Here is a 13,588-nt window from a genome sequence, read left to right on the forward strand (position 1 = left end):
TAAAATATTAGTATCTAAGGCAATTAATCGATCGCCGTTTCCAGACATATCCTTAGTCTGTCCAAAATACATAATTTACCCTACCCTTTGATGCATTAAAAACGAAGTCAGCCAGCGACAAATCAGCAAACACGTCGATTTCGGAAGCCATATTGAATTTCGGATAGTGAAATGCCTGTACCGACTAGTGATACTTTATAGAGAGATAAGCGGAAGTAAAATTGAATGATTTGGCAACAGACCAGCAGTGCTGATTTTGCTCGGCGTTGAGAATAATATTGTAACACGGACATGATTTCCTCATTGCTAAAAAGTGTATTTTGCTTCGTTATAGATCTTTGAGCTACAAATCCAAACTAATAAACAGTCGAAATAATCAACAACTAAAAATCGCATTGGCAAAAATTTGAATAAGAAAAATATATCATACTTCTGCTTCATGCAAAATTACTTTTACCGAAATAATTTCAAACGCATTACATTACTCTTCAAGAAAAGTTCAAAACAAACATAACGCATGTTCGTTTGGCTCACACTTTGACAGCTCTCGCTGCTCGATTGGCTCACACTTTGACAGAAATGTCAGCTTCCGCGAATCTCTCTTATAAAGGATTACTAGTACCGACAAAATTTGCCTCACGTGACATTGGCCTTCTACGGCTAATGCTTCTACTTGTTCTACCAACTTTCCATAATTTAAAAGACAATGATGCTAAATGTTTTAAAATCGGTTGTAAAACAACAAAGTTATGTTGACTTCACTGACATATTCTATAACTTAAAAATTCACCTTCAAGTCGCTTGGCCTTCCTCTAAATCAGTGATTCCCACATTGGGCGAATTCGCCCCCCTGGGGGCGATTTTCATACTCAAGGGGGCGAAATTTTGTAAAACAGAATATGGGGGGCGAAAAATCCAGAAAGGGGGCGAAAAGGCTAACACTGGATCATTTGAAAATAATTACACATAACCTTTGGAGGACACACATCTGAAGGTTAATCAATTCCAAACATAACTTATTTCAGGAATATTTTACCTTAGATCGGTATATCTCTAAAAATGATCCTTTTTAAAATTATGATAGGCAACACTTGATAATTGTCAAACACAATATGTTTGTGTTATGCATCCATGTTTTTTAATATCATGTGAATTTTCAGAATGACATTTGAGATTTTCACAAGGTCGGATGATAAGTTACAGATAACATTTAAAACAAAAAATTTTTAGAAGTACAAAACATGTATCTGAGAATTTTAGGAACTTTTTGCAAATGCTAAATATTTTATATAAGGATTTTTCTTGTGTGAGAACTTTGAGGTTAGGAAGCTAATATTTCTTTTAATGGCAGTCAGCTTTTAACGAAAAATATCTACAGTACCCATTTCGAAGCTTCACTTGCACTAATTCTTATCATTTCTTATAATACAAATCATTAAAGGACAAATTTTGGAAAATTTAGCAGACAAAAATCGGGTTACAACCGTTTGATGCCGAAGACGAATAACACTCTATTTAAACATAAATTTGATGGAATACCAGAGATGCGTCAGATTTGAACCTTCTGTATTTCCAAAAAATCTGATTTTTTCTTTGTGTTACAAAAAATACCATCATTGCATCATTCAAAAAAGAGTTGTAAAACAATCTGGATTTCCATATACTTTTTCAGTATTTTTTGATTACATAAAAAAGCGAAAATCAAATATTATTGCAGTAATTTTAGAAACAGCGGATAAATCAGTATGATATCACAATTAACGAAACATCCCCCGACCACGCCACAAGTTTTCGCATTTGCATATATTACAATAATTTTTTTTAAACTGGGCCAAACTTGCATCGAAAACTGATCCAGTAGCCTGTAATGCACGCAAAATATTGTAAAAATTGCTATTATAAATTGCGGTCCAGTGAATTATTCATAATAATTAGGGGGTTATCGTTATTTATGAAAATATTTTAAAATGTACATATTTAATTAAATTGAATTGAATAAAAATATTTAATTCACATATCAGGAGGGCGATTTCAGATAACTATTGGTCTCAAGGGGGCGAAAGTTGAAAAAGTTTGGGAAGCACTGCTCTAAATCCTAATATTTTTGGGTTTGAGTACGTTGACATAGGTTGACATTTCTCTTTTTTTGTGATTTGAATTCGGGAGAGCACTCGATTGTTTTGTTCGTGAGAACTAAATAATAAATTAGCCACACAATCCTATCATAGGCTTTGGATTGACTAGTGACTAGTGACCCACCAAACGCTGCAAAATGGAAACAAAAAATATTTATCAGACATTTTTTTCGAATAATTTTAGTTGCTTTAATTCTTATTGCAGAAAAATCCATGGCAAGTTTTGCATTTTGATTATTTCTTTTAAGGTCAAACGTGCTAATGGTGTGAAATTGCTCTCAACCTAGCTACCCTACTCGTTTACCTGTATGCCGCAACGTGTATTCTCTCCCACAGCTCCTCTAACTAATGTTGCAATTTTGGTCATACATGCCACTGTTTCGGGACCGAAATGTTGTCTTTGTACATACGGTACATCGTGCATATTTTCAATCATAACAGCATCCTGTGGGATTAAAATTAAAAAAATTCAAAGACAAACAAACCAAAAAATGACTTATTGAACTTACTATTAAACTATTTGCGTAAAGTTCTGCTTCATGGACTGCCTTAGCAATTATTGCATCGAAGTTACCTTTGTATAAAGGTGTTCCTGAAATGAAAACCATTAGGGTAAACATTATCTTAGGGACCGTCTATAAATGACGTAGCATTTTTTTCACTGATTTTTGACACCCTCCCTCCCCCTCGTAGCATTTGGTCACAAATGCTGATACCCCCCCTTGGAAAATAGGTAGCATATCAAGCAACCCCCCCCCTCATTTTTTTAATTTTTTTCCTCAGCGATGGTTAATTCTATGTCTTGTTAGCAAATGGAAAAACAATATTGTTTTTACAGAAATTATACAAAATACTACGTCCACTAGTTGGGACCCCTCCCTCCCCCTCGTCACACATCGTCACAAATCCCTGAAACCCCCCCTTCCCCCTAAAAATGCTACCTCATTTATGGACGACCCCTTAGTGTAGTCGTCGCGCTGTTGTGTTTTGTACAACACTGTTGAAAAAACCTCGCTATTCGTTCACAGCAGCAGCGTGGTGATTCTGACGGTGGCGAACCGCGGGACGACTGGAAGGTTAAATCCATTCTAAAATCCACGTAACAGCTTTACTTTTAGCGAAATATGTCTGATCGTGCGAAAAAAGGCACCAAACTTTAACGTTTTCACTTATGAGCCTCTGTACGTGCCATAAATTCTTTTGTTCTCATGACTTTTACTGTGCGCCGTGTGTTGGTGCTGTCTCGCTCTCTCTCACGGGCAACTTGAAAACAGGGCGCACAGTAAAAGTCAAACGTTTTATAGCATGCATAGGCTCATTGTGGCGAAAAACTGCTATTTTGGCCAATTTTTTGATTAAAATTTTAGTGTGTATTTATCGCAAACATAAATTTATAGTATACACGCTAACATGGAAGTACCCATTAATTAGTACTTTCGTACCCATTTCCAACTAAAGTGGTTTAACTCATTAAATGGGTACGGCCCATTTACTCTTTAAAGAGTATTCGGCCGAAACTTCAAAACATGGGTATTTTTCACTCTTGATTGGTTTCACAATAATGGGTAAAAAAACCTCTTTTTCATTCATTTCGCTCTGCATTGTTGAGTTTTTCACAAAATTTATTTAAAACGATCTCAAACTAATGTAAATGAAACAATCAATATTCATTATTTATCAGGATCGTGTAATGCTTTACGTTCTTTATTGGAGATCATTCAATGGACCATACAGCCAATATTTTACAGGACGCTTTCCTGATATTCTTCCTATCCACATCCAACCTCACACATTGAACATCGGCTCCCAAAATTGTCTGCGTCACAGCCATATTCGAATGTTGTATGCAGTATTCCTTCTAGAAAGAAAACTTTTCATTGTTCATAACGATCCTTTAATCAAACCAAAAATTACTTACCTTGAGAGATGTGTTTAATATTATTGCCCATTTACAAATAGTTACAGGAAAGAAAAATATTTATTTTACAAAAACAAACGCCACCGCACAGCCAATTGGAAAATGGCGCTGCTGCTCTTCAAAGCAGCATGAGTATTATGTACCCATCATTAGTTATCGACTAGAAACTTCATTGAGGGGATTAAGTACCCTTTTTATGACATTTAAAAAATACCCTTTTTCTGACAACTCAGTACTGGTCATAAAAATGGGTACATGGAACCCATTAAATGGGTACTTCTGAGTTAGCGTGTATGGTCTTATCCTGGGAGGGAGGCACCGATATTACACACGAAATATAACACAAAGTTATTGACTTCGCAGCACCAATCTGGAGTTCGCCGGTTGGACTTCCGAAGCGAAGTTTTGAACGAACTAACTGTCATTGCTCTGCCGGCTCGGCTCTTATCTCGACTGTTTTTGAAAACAGTCCAACATCACGTTGACGGATGAAGTTTCACCAGAACGGAGGATTTGTCAGTTAGAGCGCGCCAAAATCCTTCCGATTGAAAATGTGTTGGCGGTGCTTAAGGTGCAACTATTTGCTATCCATAAATGATGATCAATTTTGTTGTTTTGGGGATGTGATATCGGTTCTACCGGACAGAGATGAACTGAAAGTGTATCAACATGCCTGTTGTTAGCAAGCATATGATCCGATAGATCACCAAATGACCGATATGATATAAAACAGAAAAATTTTCTTTTCAACGATAGTTTGAACATAGATTGTTCATGGATGCCAAGATGAGTCTATCGTGTGTTACCTTAAGTTCGTTGATAAAGAAGAGGAAATTGAGCGAAGTCCTCTTTCTGAATTTTATCGGGATGTACAATATTTTGAATTGCAAGAAAACTCCAGCTTGCCAACGACAATCAAGGCAGACTTGATGAAAATCGCTAGTTTTCTTTTGTTGTGTTCCTTCGATCGTTCTGGACAAACATGGAAAAAGGGCCAAAGTTTTCTGAGCATTTAATTTTCGTTTTTATTGGAAAAAGTAAAATAATGCGTATTTGAACACTTTATATTCAATCAGGATAAAAGGTGCTATTGTGACATTACTTTTGAATAAGCATGAATAGCTTTTCAATCGATTTTTTGTCACATTTGATAAAATGCAAAAATTAGTTTTAATCAATTACGCGCTTTTATCATGTTTGTCCATTGTTTTAGATCTGGGCTCACAGTGACAGTTCGTGACAGCAGAATCTCGGCTCACCTTGACGTACATATATTTCGTATTGGTTTCTCCCTCCCACACGGAGAAAACGGAAAACCCATATTTGAGTATTTTTTAACTTACTTTTGAGTTATTTTTCTCTCCCCATTTCATTCGCTCCTTCTATTGTTGTCAGAGAGCGAAGAGCAAAACAACCCAAAAACCGAACCTTAGTGCGTTACCTCAAATTTGAGTAAGTGGCACAGTACTGGAAGTTGAGTTATTTGATCCGCCGGTTGAGTGAAAAGAACTTAGTCAGTAGGTATTTTTTCGCACAACTGCAAATGAAAACAACTTCTACCTTGTCAACCCAAAATTAGGTTAACGCACGAACCCCCGGAATTGAGTGGAATGAACTCACTTTTGAGTACTTCATTTTCTCCGTGCAGGTCTTATCCACTGGTGTACTAAACTGATTCGGCCGAAGAATTTTGACACTAGAGCGGGTCTAGATCACGTGGGGATCATGAGCCTGTGCATGCTATTACTGTGCGCTCTGTTTTCAATTTGCTCGTGAGAGAAAGAGCGAGACAGCACCAACACACGGCGCACAGTAATGTCGAATTCGTTTTTGAACCTAGGTTGGAACTGGCGCAACCCGTTCTGAATCACAGTTTCAACCCCAACCCGATTCAGGTTCGACCGAACTACAATTTATTTGACATTGGTTTGTTTATGTGTTGATCACCGACCCAGTTTCTAAAAACGAAAACGACATAAAAGTCATGAGAACAAAAGAATTTATGGCACGTACAGTGCGCATCGTACCTTCGTGCTGTGCGTACACGAATTCTCTCTGCTCTTGGAAGTTTTCTTAAAAACTACCTAAAGCAATAAATCAGTACTTTTCAGTGCTACATAAACAGTACTTTTCAGTGCTAATATTAAAAACGGTACTTTTCAGTGCTACTAAAACAGTACTTTTCAGTACTATTTTTTCTACTATTGATCCCTTTACGATCCTTGTTTGGACCCGTGCCTTCGATTTTTCGTTGGTCCTGTTGGCGAAAGCTAGCGGTGGTAATCCTTCTTGGACACCGTCTTGGGAAAAAACCTCTCGAAGGTCACGTCTTTCTCGTTTATTATAAACATGGTATCAACAACTAACAAAAGGAAGGGTGAATCTCTGAATTCACTACTTCCTTACAAAAAAGTGGGTTGTAAAACTGTCACTACACGTGGCAAGAATGGAAGAAAGGACGCTTCCCCGGAATGCGAAGTTTCTTCCAAGGGTGAAAAGAATAATTGTATCGAAATGAGCAATTAGTTCGATGCTCTAGTCAAATTTCCCGAACACCAAATCGAAGCAGCCTCTAGCCCAGGCTCTTTGATTCAAGTGAGGAAGCAAAGAGTGCCGCCTATCGTTGTCAGTTGTTCCGAATTTGGGGGATTCAGGCAGGAGATCTTGAACTCCATTAGGGGAATCAAGGTTTCCTTCCAAATCGCAAAGAAAGGAGACTGTCGCGTTTTGCCGGAAACTCTTAAAGATCGTGAACTTCTTCTCAGACATCTTGAAGAGAAGAAGCACAAATTTTTTACTTATGACGACAAAACTGAACGTTTGTTCAAAGTTGTCTTGAAAGGTCTCTCAAGTGACTATAAGTCACCTGAAGGGATTAAAAATGGAATAAATGATTTACTTGGATTTTCCCCAGTCCAAGTAATCATTATGAAAAAGAGAACCCAATCTGGCATTGTTCGGAAAGGGCTTTCTCAAGAATATTATTTAGTTCACTTTAACAAAAAAGAACTATATAATATTAAAGCTTTAGAAAAAGCAAAACTTATGTTCGATGTCCGTGTGACATGGGAAAATTTCCAGAAACCTGGAGGAAATTACCAGAACCCCACTCAGTGCCGTCGGTGCCAAAAGTGGGGTCATGGTACAAAAAATTGTCGCATGGATGCTAAATGCATGATTTGCGGAGGTTCTTCTCACGCTAAGGACGTCTGTCCTGTGAAAGAAGATACCAGAAAGTTTGAATGCGCCAATTGCAAGGGCCCTCATAAAGCTAACTTTTGGGAATGCCCTTCACGCAAGAGAGTCGTTGAGGCTCGTGCCAGGCAGATGAAGGATAATATCCGTTACGATAACGGTCGTTTCCGGAATTTGCCTGGTAGAGTATCGAACAATGCTCATTTTTCAGTTAACGATCGCTTGATTAGGAATCATACCCACCAGGAAGATCATAATCATGTTCATCCACAAACAAATTTTAATCCGTCGGGTAGGCGTTCGAAACTTTCAATTTCGAATGTATCTACCCACGGAAAATCCTTTGCTGATATCGTAGCAGGTAATTTGAACTCCTCCCCTGTTCGTTCCATGAGTACCCATTCTACTTGTTTCAAATCAAATGGAAAAAAAACCCTACCGCCACAGGTTATTCCTACTCCGCTTCTTCGTCTACCGAAAATTCCAATGGGAAATCATCAGATGTACCCACTTCAAGTGATATGTCTGCCTCTGATTTTAATTTTCTAACTGAACAATTGAATCTAATGATTGATGCAATGTTCAAAGCCACCACTATGACTGAAGCAGTCCAAGTAGGTGTAAAATTTACAAATCAAATTGTTATTGGATTACGTTTTTCTAATGGATCCAAATAATAATTTAAATATTTTAAATTGGAATGCTCGTTCTCTGAATGGTAAAGAGGACGAGCTGTTTAATTTTCTTACAGCTAATAACGTGCATATAGCAGTTATTACCGAAACTTATTTAAAACCTGGATCCAAACTTAAAAAAGATCCTAACTTTTTTGTTTCTCGTAATGATCGACTTGATGGGGCATGTGGGGTGCAACTCCATTCATAGGCGTATAAAACATCAACTGTTTTCGTCATTTGAAACTAAAGTTTTTGAAACTTTAGGTGTTTCTGTTGAAACACAGCTTGGTAAATATACTTTCATAGCTGCCTATTTGCCTTTTCAATGCTTAATTTAATTTTCTCCAAACTGACTTGCGAAAATTGACTCGCAATAAGTCAGAATTTTTTGTCATTGGTGACTTTAAGGTCTGAGGTCACGCTCGACCGTTAAAAATTTAAATTCACCACGTTTTACCGTTAAAAACGCACGTGTTGGCTCTCTGAGAGAGAGTATTTTCCCGGAAGATTGAGGATGACAGTGTTGCCATAAAATATTGCAAATGATATTCTCCGGTCATAATCATTATTAGGAATGAAGTTCAGTTTACAGGAAATATAATTCAGTCGTAAATATTTAGCTTGAAACTTTGAGAACTGTAATATCCGTCGATAAACTGGAAAATAAATACATATTTACTAAATGAACTAGATACTTCGACCGCTAATGGTTGTATTGTTGACGGTGTATTTGTCCAGGTCATATTTTCGGTACTACACTCAACTTGTTTAATTTCATATCAGTCAATAATTGTAGTACATCATATTTTATGAAAGATTTATGGGATATTTAATGTAAAAAGCCCTGCAAGCAATACATCAATCAGTTGTATAATCCATAAACAAAATTATATTCAGTATGCTGCATAAATTATGAAGCAATAGTCAGAAATAAAACGGTTATGCTTTATAGTTCTAGCTAGAGTTTCATCATCTGTGTTGTATTCAATTATATTTGAACCAAATTATCAATACAATTATGATGATGTCAATCATGCAAAATTTTTGCAAAAGTATGTGACATGGATATAATATCATACTTTTAATATTTTCGCATCAAATAAGACACTCACGCATAAGCACACTTCTGAAATACTTGATAAACTTGCATGGTCACCATCATTGTGCTATTCGGTACACTTGTCCCGAAACCAAGAAATACAGTTTTCAAATACCGCAGTGATCGAACAAAAAAAAATAAAGCTTTTAAAGTTATAAGAAGTGTGAACATTGATGCGGATTTTATATTCAATAAATGTTAGGCATACTTCTTCACATATTTCATATTTAGACACCGCCATACAGTGAAATAACACCTTCTGGCACCCACAAAACAGTCAACAATCTCACTCTCTATTCTCTTTGCATGCCAGCACAGCTCGCAGCAGCGGGAGAAGGTAAAAAAAAATCCCACAAGCAGGTGCTGTCGATACACAGCGTAAGTGAAAACGCGGTCGTACAAATGTGTCCTGCGTTGCAGAAAGCGATCGAGTCGCAGTTTTCTGCTACTCCTTTATTGAGGCTTTCTATCGCAATACCAGCTGCATGTAGCGAGAGAAAGAGTACAAGGCAGATAAACAAACGATCATCCTGTCCATGCGGGCTGCGTTTAGTAGTTGCTAATAACGCAGAGAAAATAATTTCGATCAATCATTTCGAGTTGGATAGCTCGAATGTTCAGAAATTGATTTTGTCGATCAGCTATCTGCTCGATGGCAATAATGCGACATTATGTAGGATTGAGAGAATAGGAAACGTGAGTTCTTCAAAGTATATTTTTATGATTTTGGACTTGAGACGTTTAGAAGAAATTTCATCAAACTGCGAATGTCTTTAAAATTTAAGGTTTATATACAAATAAATTTTGGGGAAATATCTGTAACATATTAGGGTGATCAAAGTATTTTGGACAGACCGTTACGCGTATATAATTTGGCCATTTGCGCCAAAATCAAATGGAGGTGGCCAAATTATATACGCGTAACGCTCTGTCTAAAATACATAAAACACCCTAGATGGTATGATAATTTTGCAAATTGCTGAATTATTTTTGAAAGATAGGACTTCTGACAGAATATTTCGACCAGAAGAAGGGTTTTCAAATTATGACAATTTTTTTAAATTAATTTTTACATTAATTTTGTGCGTTCAACAATAAGGTGAAAATTATTTTTTTAAATTGTCATAATTTCCAATGAATTTGTTTTGTGTAAATTTCTAAGCTTATTTTAAAATTGTACGTGAATGCTTAGAACATATGGGGTAATATTGGCACAGTTGGCGATATTTGGGAATAATGCATAAATTGAGATTATTCATGAGTTATTTAAACATTCTAAGAACTTCTGAGAGAATAAATGAAAGTGTCAGAATAATGACCTATTCCTAGCTATAAAATTTTAAAAGTATGGAAAATGCTGGAATTTTCAAAATTTTCTGAAAATTACAGATTCTAAAATAATGAAAAATTCAGAAGTTACAACAGAAAAAAGTTAGGACTTCTATAACATAATTTGCATCACATAGGAACGTTTGAGAAGTGTGATTGATGGAAAAATTATTATTGAACAATTCGTGAATCTTGGAAAACCTATTCAGAAAATAGGAATATTTTGGAATTATGGAAATCTCTTACACTATGATTAAAATATTGTAAAGCAGCAAATATGCAGAATATAAGAATGTTTAAGCCGTGTAGAAATTTATCTGGTTGGACCTGAATATTCTGAAATTATTTGAATAAAAGTAGTTTTGGGAGAATATTTGTGTAGAATCTAAATGATTGATGATAATGGAAAATTTTGAAATTTGTATAATTGTAATTGTAGGGGCCCAGATAGCCGTAGCGGTTAACGCGCAGCTATTCAGCAAGACCAAGCTGAGGGTCGTGGGTTCGAATCCCACCGGTCGAGGATCTCTTCGGGTTGGAAATTTTCTCGACATCCCAGGGCATAGAGTATCTTCGTACCTGCCACACGATATACGCATGCAAAAATGGTCATTGGCACAGTAAGCTCTCAGTTAATAACTGTGGAAGTGCTCATAGGAACACTAAGCTGAGAAGCAGGCTCTGTCCCAGTGGGGACGTAATGCCAGAAAGAGAGAAGAGAGATATAATGTAATTGTATTAGATCTAAAGAAGAATATTGTGCCGGAACTAAATTTTTGAGGATAACATTCCGTTTTTTTCTGAATAACTTGTGATTACAAAGGTATTTTGAGAAGATGTTTGTGATAAATCTGAAAGTGAAAATTAATCGAAGCCAAATTTATACTTTTTAAAAGCACAACTCTACATAAACACATTCAACTGAAAATTCGAACGATAAGTCAGCATTCGCTGGTGGAGAACAATCGATCAAGTTTTTAGTTTAGTTTATGGTTCTTTAGATTAGTGTACTTGAACATTGAAGTTTAGCTTTGATTCATCTTTACCTGAATGAAAAATTATTAGATTATTTCTAAATTGTTTGTAAATACTGTGAAGTTTTGGAAAAATATATATGTCGATTGGGAATGTTTGAAGATTATTGAAATTAATTCGTCTAAAATTGAAAAAATAGTGTTGAATCTGAATATTTGTAGATAGCGTGAAATTCTGAACATTCTGTCTGATTAATTGTGAATTTCTTCATACAAGGGGGTTTGGGAGACTATTTGTGTCAAATCTGAATACAATTCAAATTCAGCTAAATTTATATCTGATAACTGAAAATTCTGAGATAATTTCTTTTTTTATATTATTGATGTTTTGGAAGAATAATGTTGCGAACCAACAAACTATGAACGATTCGTCACTGTGAGTGTCGGCATATACTCTTATTCGCAAACAATATGTTTACCATAATTTCATCAAAAACAAACTCATTTCTATTTTATGTTATTTTTGTAATAGGAATAACTTTCAATGGTTCGACACTATAAGCGTAGATCTGCTAAACGATCGCATTTTTCAACAAACTATCAATGGTTTGTGAGTGTCGGCATAAAAGTTATTTGTAATAGTCAAATCAATTGAGTTGTTTTTACTTGTTTTTTTTTTAAATAAAGTTAAAATTTGATATTTATTAGTAGATTTTTGGATGAGCTTCGACTGAGGTTATGTTATTGAGCCAATGTTGGCTGAGCAGTCTTCAGGGAATTAAAAACGCTAATTTTTGATTTTTCAAAAATTAGCGTTTTTAATTCCCTGAAGACTGCTCAGCCAAGATTGGTTCAATAATTTATTAGTAGTTTATACCTCTCAAATAATTGTTTATTATGGTACAATCGCTTATCAAAGTGACCCAACGATCCTCCCAATTTAAACATTCCTTCCAGTAACCTTTGTGGAGCTGCAGAGGTGAACACGGTTTCCAAATAGCAAAGATTAAACACAAATATTTCTTCCCCCAATACATATCATCTGAATGCAAGGACGTGGCTGACGCCGTTATTGATTCTGTATAAATAGAGGCACTGAATTATACTCACTGAAGAAAATTATGGCCAATCCCAACCAACCTTGCGGTGCACAAACGCGGTTTTGGGTTAAGTATAACAAAAAAAAATCTTTTCAAGCTTTCCAACGGTACTGTTAGATGATTTTTCCGTCCAATGGAAAAAATGTCATGATTCGCCGAAGATTAGCTTGGTTTTGTGGTTTCCATACAATATGTATGGCATGCAAAATTGGTGGAAAAAACTTCAAAGTCAATTTTCTCAAAACTTGGTTATTGTTATTTACACCCCTTTATTTCTAACCCCCTCAGTTGATTCTTTATGCGTCTTCACTGACTTCGGTTAATCACGGAACCATAGATATCTGTAGTCAGCCTGAAGATAACGGAGTTTGTTTCTAATTGATTTATCAATACATTGATAAATCGATATTTTGTGTTTTAGCCAGCGAACTTTTGCCCCACACTAAATTCGAACTCTTGCCCTACCGGTGGGGCAAAAGTTCGAATAAGACAATCAATTTTGAAACTGTTATAACTAAAAATGGGTAAATATTTTGACACAAGTTTGTTCAGCAAAATTATAGCCAATATGTTGAAGGTTCACTGTATGGTATTTGTTTTGTTTTAACTTCTATTGTTTTCCTGGAAACTTTGATTATACCACTAAGGTCGAACTTTTGCCCCACCTTACTCTATTGAAATTTTATAGCCGAAAGGCACTAATTTTCGATCTACAAGAAATATGTGCCTATTTTCGGATTTCATACAAGGTAAGTCAAAAATTGTTACACTACCGTAATCATCAAAAACAGTAAAAATAAAAAGCATTTTGAAATTTTATTTGTTCGTAACCGAGAGACTAGAGATGCTAGACCAAGATTATATTTTTTATTCAATATGATTTAAAATTATTTCATACTTTCAAATAATGATTGGTTTTCATCATTTTCGTGTGTTCTATATAAATAAATCATATCCAGATCTTCTTCTTCTTGGCATTACGTCCCCACTGGATCAAAGCCTGCCTCTCAGCTTATGAGCATATGAGCATATGAGCACTTCCACAGTTATTAACTGAGAGCTTTCTTTGCCAAAGTGCCATTTTTCGCATTCATATGTCGTGTGACAGGTACGATGATTCTCTATGCCCAGGGAAGTTAAGGAAATTTCCATTACGAAAAG

At 35.8% G+C, this 13,588-nt stretch overlaps 1 protein-coding gene and 1 long non-coding RNA gene across 4 annotated transcripts in view; both read right to left on the reverse strand.

The window, feature by feature from the left end:
• The window catches only part of LOC5564189 (uncharacterized protein F13E9.13, mitochondrial), a 73,417-nt gene that overhangs the window by 31,349 nt on the left and 28,480 nt on the right, over positions 1-13,588 (reverse strand). For 2 of the 3 annotated variants that reach the window (XM_001648476.2, XM_021844267.1), the window contains exons 2-3: positions 2,645-2,727; positions 2,440-2,580 (exon numbers count right to left, since the gene is read on the reverse strand). In XM_001648476.2, the coding sequence (XP_001648526.1) occupies positions 2,440-2,580; positions 2,645-2,727 (224 nt within the window). Of the gene's footprint in view, positions 1-2,439; positions 2,581-2,644; positions 2,728-3,076; positions 3,099-13,588 lie in introns of those variants that run through there. The other variant, XM_021844266.1, reaches the window with a different exon arrangement.
• Positions 3,714-4,363, reverse strand: LOC110676418. The gene is made up of 2 exons (XR_002500365.1): positions 4,054-4,363; positions 3,714-3,993 (listed from the first exon to the last, which is right to left on the reverse strand). It is a non-coding gene; the product is annotated as an uncharacterized LOC110676418 (long non-coding RNA).

Source organism: Aedes aegypti, chromosome 2 (genome assembly GCF_002204515.2).
Source record: "Aedes aegypti strain LVP_AGWG chromosome 2, AaegL5.0 Primary Assembly, whole genome shotgun sequence".
NCBI lineage: Eukaryota > Metazoa > Arthropoda > Insecta > Diptera > Culicidae > Aedes > Aedes aegypti.